The sequence below is a fragment of the Dendrobates tinctorius genome, unplaced genomic scaffold (assembly GCF_039654945.1).
Source record: "Dendrobates tinctorius isolate UK_male_01 unplaced genomic scaffold, ASM3965494v1 ptg000028l, whole genome shotgun sequence".
NCBI classification, from domain to species: Eukaryota; Metazoa; Chordata; class Amphibia; order Anura; family Dendrobatidae; genus Dendrobates; species Dendrobates tinctorius.
The window spans coordinates 63,693,143-63,704,485 of record NW_027361696.1 but is presented as its reverse complement, the minus strand read 5'-3'; the positions used below and the strand labels follow the sequence as shown (position 1 = coordinate 63,704,485).

General features: G+C 40.0%; 1 protein-coding gene across 1 annotated transcript in view; it reads left to right on the top strand.

Moving 5' to 3' along the window:
• The first annotated feature begins 203 nt into the window (after positions 1 to 203).
• Positions 204 to 11,343, top strand: part of LOC141085456 (paired box protein Pax-6-like) — a 75,968-nt gene continuing 64,828 nt past the window's right edge. The window contains exon 1 of the mRNA XM_073570829.1: positions 204 to 920. Coding sequence (XP_073426930.1) covers positions 806 to 920 — 115 coding nt within the window. The 5' untranslated portion in view covers positions 204 to 805. The remainder of the gene's footprint in view (positions 921 to 11,343) is intronic.

Sequence of the window (11,343 nt, the reverse complement as noted above, 5' to 3'; positions counted from 1 at the left end):
TTAGATGGCAATGATCATGACAGATTCCGCGATCAGGCCAGATTAAGAGCAGCTCTTACAAGCAGTATAGCTTGCATGTACTTGCTTTTATCAAGTTTCTTGTTTCTTGTTGGAGCTAAAACAAAAGTAAACAAAAAGTTTTCTAAAATTTTGGTTCTTAAGTCCTCAGACAGTTCTCTTCTCTTTCTGTTCTCTATGCTTAGTGTGACATACACAGACACACAATGCAAAGATTGAGTCAACTTCTCTATCTGGTTTCAGGTGTGACTTTCATTTTGCCCACACCTGTTACCTGCCACAGGTGTGTTTGAAAGAGCATCACATGCTTCCAACAATTTTGGAAAGGTGCCAACCATTTTGTCCCGCCCATTTTTGAGCCTTTGTGTGAAATTATGTCCAATTTTGTATTTTTTTTCTTTCCAATACACACAAATGAAATAAACATGTGTATAACAAAATATGTGTAATTGCAATAATTTTCTGGGAGAAATACCTCATTTCCTGGAACAAGTTCAAGGGTGCCAACACTTTTGGCCATGACTGTGATCCCCACAATGTAGTGCCAGGCTCCTCTAGAGATTTCAGCTGATTACTGGGACACAATTTAATCAATGGGAAGGAATGGTCAGAATCGGAAACTGAAAATCAGTGCAGAGTTTATGCCAAGATTGTTCCCGGGGGGAAAGCTGAGCCTAAAAATCTTCCATTTTGTTCTCTTTCAGATTAAGTCAGAAGACCCCCCCAGAGCAGGATGTGCTGCTGATCTGCCACAACCTCCTCTGCTCCAAGCACAGCTGGTTGGTCCATGGGGGCTGATGGCACTGATCAGAAGATCAGAATGCTGAACATACAGAATGCAGCTTGGGGCAGTCGACAGGACTGGTACCAGGACAATCTAGTGACCAGCCAACCCAATCCAGGTACTGTCATCTTTCCGAGAGGAAATGACATCATTCTCACTCCTCGGGGCCCCTGTATTTTTCAGCTTTATAAATGTTACTGTATCAGTATAATTGGGTTTGTAGTAAATCACATATCTGCAATACGTGAAGGAAAAATGTCAGCAGAACCAGCATGACCGAGCAGTTCAGTGCACCTTCCTACTTGTTTTGCACCTACTTCTCCCTTCCTTTCTTTGACCGGCAGCTTTTACTTTACATGAGCCACTAGAGAGTGGAGATTGATGGAAAACAAGTGGGAAGGTGAACTGAACTTCCTGGTCACAGTAAGGAAGCATCAAGTGCTTGTGATTGGTTAGAACAGTTATTTTCTGCTGATGGATTCTCTTTAAAGAAAGTCCGCCATGAGATTTTTCCAAACTAAAAAAAATGCTATGAAGTCCACTTAAAAACATGTAAAAAAAAACCCTTCCTGGTTGATGATCAATTGCTGAGCGCTGCTCTACTGATTCTAGAACAGTTCTTCTTTTATTTCTACACCCCTCCATTCCAAAGTTATGCCTCTTAGAAATAAATACCCAAATTTTCCCTTCTATGAACTGGGCGTGTACCACAAAATTTCTCTGTGGGTGTTTGTTTTTTCTCCTCTGACACTGACCAATCAAAACACGGTCACACCCACAGTGAAGTCCTGAGCTTTACAACTGGTTGGTTGAAGGGATAATTTATACCTTTGTTTGCAGGGGGCATTACTTTGTAATGGAGGGGCATAGAATAAAAAGAAAAACTTCTGGAATCAGTGGAGTGGCACCAAATGAAGGACATAGCCAGTTAAAAATCAGGTGAAATATCCCCTTTAAGTTGACTTCCTGGCATTGTTAGTGATTTAATAAGAAGTAATCTGCTCAAAGATTCCTTTAAATGCATTATCATTGTGTCTAAAAATTATCGGTGTGTAGGAAGCCATTTTTAAATCCTGTTATATCTACCTTCCTGTAAATCAATCAGCCGCGGAGACACCATCACGTTTCTCAACACAAGCAATGAGTAGCCAGGTCTTTCACCGGGAAGGAACAACCACGGGAAGGGCAGTCTCCAATGAAGGAAACCACCTATGCCAAAACATGGTATCCATCCACAGACAGCTGTTTCGGTGTATTACCCCTCATCAGTGTGGAGTAGGAAACTGGCCAGTAGGAGCAATGCCTAGTAAAAGACTATGAAAATGAGGATGAGTGACCTCATGGAGATCAACATCCAACACTGCGGAGACACCATCACATGTTTCTCAACGCAGTGATTCTAGAGCAATGCCCCCATCCCTTATGGGAAATATGCAAAAACATGTAAATCAATCAGCCGCGGAGACACCATCACATGTTTCTCAACGCAAGCAATGACTAGCCAGGTCTTTCACCGAAACATGTGATGGTGTCTCCGCAGTGTTGGATGTTGATCTCCATGAGGTCACTCATCTTCATTTTCATAGTCTTTTACTAGGCATTGCTCCTACTGGCCAGTTTCCTACTCCACACTGATGAGGGGTAATACCCCGAAACAGCTGTCTGTGGATGCATACCATGTTTTGGCATAGGTGGTTTCCTTCATTGGAGACTGCCCTTCCCGTGGTTGTTCCTTCCCGGTGAAAGACCTGGCTAGTCATTGCTTGCATTGAGAAACATGTGATGGTGTCTCCGCGGCTGATTGATTTACATGTTTTTGCATATTTCCCATAAGGGATGGGGCATTGCTCTAGAATCACTGCGTTGAGAAACATGTGATGGTGTCTCCGCAGTGTTGGATGTTGATCTCCATGAGGTCACTCATCCTCATTTTCATAGTCTTTTACTAGGCATTGCTCCTACTGGACAGTTTCCTACTCCACACTGATGAGGGGCAATACCCCGAAACAGCTGTCTGTGGATGGATACCATGTTTTGGCATAGGTGGTTTTCTTCATTGGAGACTGCCCTTCCCGTGGTTGTTCCTTCCCGGTGAAAGACCTGGCTAGTCATTGCTTGCGTTGAGAAACGTGATGGTGTCTCCGCGGCTGATTGATTTACATGTTTTTGCATATTTCCCATAAGGGATGGGGGCATTGCTCTAGAATCACTGCGTTGAGAAACATGTGATGGTGTCTCCGCAGTGTTGGATGTTGATCTCCATGAGGTCACTCATCCTCATTTTCATATCTACCTTCCTGACTTGGTTATTCCACAAATCAATGCTTTTCTATTCAGATACTTGTTCCAGGGCACCGCTTTACTGATCAATGCATGTTAGCTCCATAAATGTCACATTAACTAATTGATACGATCTATTCTCATACTATTCTCCTCATTTATTTCTACCTTGTTTTTCTATATTCTTACATTATAGAAAATATGTGCAACATTACGCTGTTCCTTTAATTCCCTTATAGAATAGTTGCACTTTTTTCCATCAATCAACAGTACAATATATCTTATTAGAGAAAATACCTCTTTTCCCACTTACTAGTCATTTCTCCCCTCCACCGATCATTCACTTTCAAAAACTGCTCAAATCTGTCTACAGTTCGGTCTTCACTGAAGGATGAAGTTGCATCTGCTGCCTGTAGAAGCCTATGGAGAGTTTGATTTTCTATATTCTTACTTCATATAAAATTAAGTATACTGTTAAGCTGTTCCTTTAATTCTCTTATAGAATAGTTACACTTTTTTTTACTCAATCAACAGTACAATATATCTTATCAGAGAAAAATACCTCCTTACCCACTCATCAGTCACTCTATTTCCCCCCACTGATCATTCGATTTCAAAAACTGCTCCAAACTATCTACAGATCTGTCTTCGCTGAAGGATCAAATTGCGCATGCTGCTGTAAAAGTCTATGGAGATTTTTGTTTTTTTTATATTTTTTCTTCATATAAAATAAGTATACCGTTACACTGTTCCTTTAATTCTCTTATAGAATATTTGCACTTTTTTCCATCAATCGACAGTACAATATATCTTTTTAGAGAAAAATACCTCCTTCCCCACTTATCAGTCACTTCATTTCCCACCCACTGATCATTCACTTTCAAAAACAGCTCCAATCTGTCTACAGTTCTGTCTTCACTGAAGGATCAAATTACAACTACTGCCTATAGAAGTCTATATAAAGAGAATTCTCCAAAGAAGCATTTTTAGTCCATTACTGTAAGAACAAGAATTATGCCTCATGTAGTCTCAATCAACAGAGACGACTCCCACTAAAATGGAAAGGTTGCCAATAGAAGTCTATAGAGAGTTTGATTTTCTATATTTTTTCTTCATATAAAACTATTATTCCGTTACACTGTTCCTTTAATTCTCTGATAGAATAATTACACTTTTTTTTCCATCAATCAACAGTACAATATATCTAGTTACAGAAAAATATCTCCTTCCTCACTTATCACCTCATTTCCCCCACTGATCATTCACTTTCAGAAACTTCTCCAATCTGTTTGCAGTTCTGTCTTCTCTGAAGGATCACATTACACCTGCTGCCTATAGAAGTCTATGGAAGGAAGCATACAATAAAAAATACTGACGCTTCTAATGGAGGGAGAACATTTCCAAATATGAAATATCTAAAAATGATGTTACCTCTCATGTGCACATATGTGATTAAATTAAAAAAAAAAAATAAAATGTTTCAGTAAAAGTTATGGGAAGCCACAGGCTCATTGGGGGAATGTATTGATGATAGTTTCCAGGAGATATTATATTGCATAAGAATGGTGCTTTATATATGAAATTAAAGGTATTATTTTGTATTTTAGCTTTTTTCGTATATTTTCCATCCATGCTGAGTCAGTAAAGGCAATGACTATATCTTGGTGACGTGTCTCACAATAGACAGTCTTGTGGTGCTGCGCTGTGGTCGAGGCAGGAAGCGTACAGTCTTCCGAGCTGTCTGCAGATGTGCACATTTTGCACAGGGGCTTGAACTATTAATCTAACAACATGTGTTTTATATGTTGCTGCTTTATGCTTTATGTTTTCTTTTATCTATTAATTTCACGTAGGCAAAAAAAACAATTAAATGTTCCATGTTCTGTAAAAAAACCCAGAAAAACAAGGTAACACATCTTCTTCATTTTATATCAGAGGTGCCTTGTCATTAGGCAAATATCAGTGGTCTCCTAAAGGGGTTGTCACCCCCTTCTTAAAATCTACCCATACATCTATACGCAGGCCCTTGATAGATATAGTCATGACAGTTGAGCACTGCAGCCAATCAGTGGTCACTGTTTTTATTTGACACACACTGTTTTTATTTAAGAAGGGGCAATCCAAGTAGTGGACACTCCCTTTAAAGGAACAGCAGACCCCAACTAGAAAACTATCTCATATGGATTAACTAGGGGTGGATGGCATATAGTGATTACTGTGATGATCAGAATGAGAATGTAGATTCATTTTCCAAATTAAAGGGATTGTCCTTTCTATATTTTAACATAATTTTGTTGCACTTACTAAATATATATATTTTACAGTGCGTATTAAGTGGGCTAAATATTTATTTCCCAAAGCGCGTCAGCATGGCTTAATATTTATTACTCAAAGTGATTTAGGATGGCTTAAAATTTATTTCCCAGAGCACATTAGGCTGGCTTAATATCTATTTCTCTAAACGCATAAAGAGCGAGTACAAAGGAGGGCAACAAAATTAATAAAGGGGATGGGGGAACTACAATACCCAGAGAGACTAGAAAAACTAGGATTATTTAGTCTAGAAAAAAGACGACTGAGTGGAGATCTAATAACCAAGTATAAGTATATAAGGGGACAATTTAAATATCTATCCGAGGATCTGTTTATACCAAGGAAGGTGACGGTCACAAGGGGGCATTCTCTGCGTCTGTAGGAAAGAAGGTTTTTCCACCAACATAAAAGAGGATTTTTTACTGTTAGGGCAGTGAGAATCTGGAATTCCTTGCCTGAGGAGGTGGTGATGGCGAACTAAGTCGAGGGGTTCAAGAGAGGCCTGGACGTCTTCCTGGAGCGTAACAATATTGTATCTTACAGTTATTAGGTTCTTTTGAAGGACGTAGATCTGGGGATTTATTCTGACGGAATATAGGCTGACCTGGATGGACAAATATCTTTTTTGGACCTTATGCTACTATGTTACTATTAGCTGGCTTAATATTTATTTCCCAAAGCGCATAGGATGGCTTATTATTATTTTCCCAAAACGTGTAGGATGGTTTAATATTTATTTTCCAAAGCGCGTAGGATGACTTACTATTAATCTCCCAAAGCGTGTAGGTGGCTTAATATCTACTTTCCAAAGTAAGTTAGATTGTCTTAATATTTACTTCCCAAAGCCTGTAATACTGGTTTAATATTAATTTCCCAAAGCGCGTAGGATGGCTTAATATTTATTCCAAAAGCACAAAGATGGCTTAATATTTATTTCCCAAAGTGCGTTAGCCTGGCTTAATATTTATTTCCCACAGCGTGTTAGGCTGGCTTCATACTTATTTCCCAAAGCACGTTAGGCTGGCTTTATACTTATTTCCCACAGCGTGTTAGGCTCGCTTCATACTTATTTCCCAAAGCACGTTAGGCTGTCTTAATATTTATTTCCCACAGAGCGTTAGGCTGTCTTAATATTTATTTCCCACAGAGCGTTAGGCTGGCTTAATATTTATTTCCCAAAGCACGTTAGGCTGGCTTCATATTTATTTCCCAAAGCGCGTTAGACTGGCTTCATATTTATTTCCCACAGAGCGTTAGGTTGTCTTAATATTTATTTCCCACAGAGCGTTAGGCTGGCTTAATATTTATTTCCCAAAGCACGTTAGGCTGGCTTCATATTTATTTCCCAAAGCGCGTTAGGCTGGCTTCATATTTATTTCCCAAAGCGCGTTAGGCTGGCTTCATATTTATTTCCCAAAGCGCGTTAGGCTGGCTTAATATTTATTTCCCAAAGCACGTTAGGCTGGCTTCATATTTATTTCCCAAAGCACGTTAGGCTGGCTTCATATATATTTCCCACAGAGCGTTAGGCTGTCTTAATATTTATTTCCCACAGAGCGTTAGGCTGTCTTAATATTTATTTCCCACAGAGCGTTAGGCTGGCTTAATATTTATTTCCCAAAGCACGTTAGGCTGGCTTCATATTTATTTCCCAAAGCGCGTTAGGCTGGCTTCATATTTATTTCCCATAGCGCGTTAGGCTGGCTTAATATTTATTTCACAAAGCACGTTAGGCTGGCTTCATATTTATTTCCCAAAGCACGTTAGGCTGGCTTCATATTTATTTCCCAAAGCGCGTTAGGCTGGCTTAATATTTATTTCCCAAAGCACGTTAGGCTGGCTTCATATTTATTTCCCAAAGCACGTCAGGCTGGCTTCATATTTATTTCCCAAAGCGCGTTAGGCTGGCTTCATATATAATTCCCAAAGGGTGTTAGGCTAGCTTCATATTAATTCCTAGAGTGGGTTAAACTGGATTAATAGTAATATTCCAAAGCTTGTTAAGCTGGCTTAATATTTGTTTCCCAAAGCGCGTTAGCCTGGCTTCCAAAAATAGAATTAATAATTGAATCCCTTGCAGCTCCCCTTTCAATCACACATGGTCTGAATTTCCTTGCTTCATTTTTTTGTTCTCGTTTTCTATTTTTGTAATTTTTGAAATATTTTGTCAATGATAAAAAATAATTAAAAGAATAACAAAGATGAGCGCCAAAGTGTTACGATACGTTCTGATGTAGCATCTTCACAGCGGAGTTGCACCAATATCTGTCGAATAAATCGATCCTCCTGTTAGTAGCCTCAAACTACTCAACAATGTAAAATAAAACTCAATGTTTTAGGCTGTATTCACACTAAAAACTCCAATATTAAAATTGTCAAAAAACTCCTAATATTCCAAATAATAGGAAATGGTAAAAAAATAAAACAAAAATTAAATTTCGCCATTGTTTATGAGTTGCATTTTTATGGCTTTCATTGTGCAGTAAAATCTGAGTAAGTACGAATCCAGCGATACCAAACTTATATACATTTTTATTATTTTAGTAGGTTAAAAAAGTTCTGGGCACTGTAAAAAAATATATACTATATACTTTGCTATTCTCTGAAATTTGTACCTTTTAATACTTTTCTGTTAATGGACCTGTGTGGGGGCTTCTTTTTTTCATGTCAAGATGTAGGTTTTAATGGTATCATGACACATGCAGTTGGTTTGCTTTGCAATTTTTTTGAGGAAGAGGGGACCCCAAAAAAGAGGTTTTTTATTTTTTTTATGGCTTTTACCTTATTGGTTATATAATTTTATATTCTGATAGCTCAATAGGTGCCAGATTAGACGCCCCACTAGAATTGTGCCACCTAAATGCTGCAGCTACACCTATTGTTCTAACGCTGATCGCTGCTGACGAAGCTGCTCCATACACCGCACAGTCCCTAGGATGTATTATTGTTAAAAAAGAACATAACTTTAAAGAGGTTCCTCCACTTATGACAATCTCTACTTTTTAGACAGCTGATGACAAATTGTCCCCCTGTTGGGACCCCTTAAATGTTAGATGTAATTTGTGATTGAACTTTAATTTGCAGTGAGTGTTCAATTTCCATGCAATGCCACCAAAGGGGGGAATAAAGTATTACACAATGTCAAGGATAACAGGCATGGAGTCATGGAGATCCAAACTCTGTTACCAGTTTGCCATGGATAGCACTGGAGAGATCACACAGATCCCACCTCTATCACACAATTGACTAACGAGTGAACGATGAGGCCGACGCTGTTTCCACTACTAGGCCAGTTATTGGGGAACTCACAGTGACTTGAGTAGTACTCATGTGTACGAAGTAACTTGTCATGTATGATACGCACATATAGCTCAGCATTGAGACCACCATGGATCCTGGTCAAGAATCCAATGCCTTTGGATGTGAAACAACCCCAAATAGAATCATAGAATCGTAGAGTTGGAAGGGACCTCCTGGGCCATCTAGTCCAACCACCTGCTCAAAGCAGGATTCGCTAAATCATCCCTGTCAGATGTCTGTCCAGCCTGTGTTTGAAGACTTCCATTGAAGAACTCACCACTTCTCGTGGCAGCTTGTTCCACTCATTGATCACTCTAACTGTCAAAAAGTTTTTTCTAATATCTAATCTGTGTCTCCTCCAATTCAGCTTCATCCCATTGCTTCTAGTCTTTCCTTGTGCAAATGAGAATAAAGTTGATCCTTCTACAATGTGACAGCCCTTTAGATATTTGTAGACAGCTATTAAGTCTCCTCTCAGTCTTCTCTTTTGAAAACTAAACAATCCCAAATCTTGCAACCTTTCCTCATAAGACAGGGTTTGCAGACCGGTCACCATTCTGGTTGCTCTTTTCTGAACTTGCTCCAGTTTGTTGATGTCTTTTTTAAAATGTGGTGCCCAAAACTGGACACAATATTCCAGATGAGGTCTGACCAAAGAGGAGTAGAGGGAAATAATAACTTCACGTGATCTAGACTGTATGCTTCTGTTAATACATTCTAGAATTGCATTTGCCTTTTTTGCTGCTGCATCACACTGTTGACTCATATTCAGTCTGTGACTCATATTCAGGCTTCCTCCACCGAACTTCACGGTTCCTTCAACTTCATGATGTAGATTGACAATTTTCTTGGCCAAGAGATGACTATTGATGAGCTGGATGATGCTGTTTCTCTTTTCTTGGGAAATCTTCATGGCTGCTCCTTGATTCGCACCAGTGACCTTTCACTTGGGAATCAACCTAATAACACCTCGAGCTGTTAGGAAATGTGAGAACAGGTTGTAATTTGTAGGATACAGGAAGAATCTGCATAACTAATCATATGCTAAATAGTGGCATGTTAAATTTATGTATGAGATAGCCAAGGTGATTGTCTATATAATGATGGTAGTCTCATGTTCCAAGCCGTAGTGGATGGTGAGATATGGAGCCTGAAAGTCATAAGTTTAGAACGCTGTTACCCTTTTGCTCGTCAATGTAAATCAGTAAGGGCAGGGAGGGAGATGCTCTTTCTAGATGCCTTCTTCTTTAGTCAACAGATACCGATCATGAAGATAGGACCCTAGAATTACGGAATACATGAACGATAGAGAGAATATAGACATACTGACACTGATGAAGCTATAATATACAATACTAGCTGAAGAGCCCGGCGCTGCCCGGGAATAGTAACTAACTGTGGTTACTTATAACAAATTATAATTATCCTCCATCCCATAGTCCCATGCCCATATACCCATCATACATATCCACCATCCCATAGGCCCGTGCCCATATACCCATCATACATATCCTCCATCCCATAGTCAAGTGCCCATATACCCATCACACATCCTTCATCCCATAGTCCCATGCCCATATACCCATCATCCATATTCTCCATCCCATAGTCCCATGCCCATATACCCATCATACATATTCGCCATCCCATAGGCGAGTGCCCATATACCCATCACACATCCTTCATCTCATAGTCCCATGCCCATATACCCATCATACATATCCTCCATCCCATAGTCTCGTGCCCATATACCCATCATACATATCCTCCATCCCATAGTCCCGTGCCCAAATACCTATCATACATATCCTCCATCCCATAGTCCAGTGCCCATATACCCGTCATACATATCCACGATCCCATAGGCCTGTGCCCATATACCCATCATACATATCCTCCATCCCATAGTCGAATGCCCATATACCCATTACACATCCTCCATCCCATAGTCCCATGCCCATATACCCATCATACATATTCGCCATCCCATAGTCGAGTGCCCATATACCCATCACACATCCTTCATCTCATAGTCCCATGCCCATATACCCATCATACATATCCGCCATCCCATAGTCCCGTGTCCATATACCCATCATACATATCCTCCATCCCATAGTCCAGTGCCAAAATACCTATCATACATATCCTCCATCCCATAGTCCAGTGCCCATATACCCGTCATACATATCCACGATCCCATAGGCCTGTGCCCATATACCCATCATACATATCCTCCATCCCATAGTCGAATGCCCATATACCCATCACACATCCTCCATCCCATAGTCCCATGCCCATATACCCATCACACATCCTCCATCCCATAGTCCCATGCCCATATACCCATCATACATGTTCGCCATCCCATAGTCGAGTGCCCATATACCCATCACACATCCTTCATCTCATATTCCCATGCCCATATACCCATCATACATATCCGCCATCCCATAGTCCCGTGTCATATACCCATCATACATATCCTCCATCCCATAGTTCAGTGCCCAAATACCTATCATACATATCCTCCATCCCATAGTCCAGTGCCCATATACTCGTCATACATATCCACGATCCCATAGGCCTGTGCCCATATACCCATCATACATATCCTCCATCCCATAGTCGAATGCCCATATACCCAT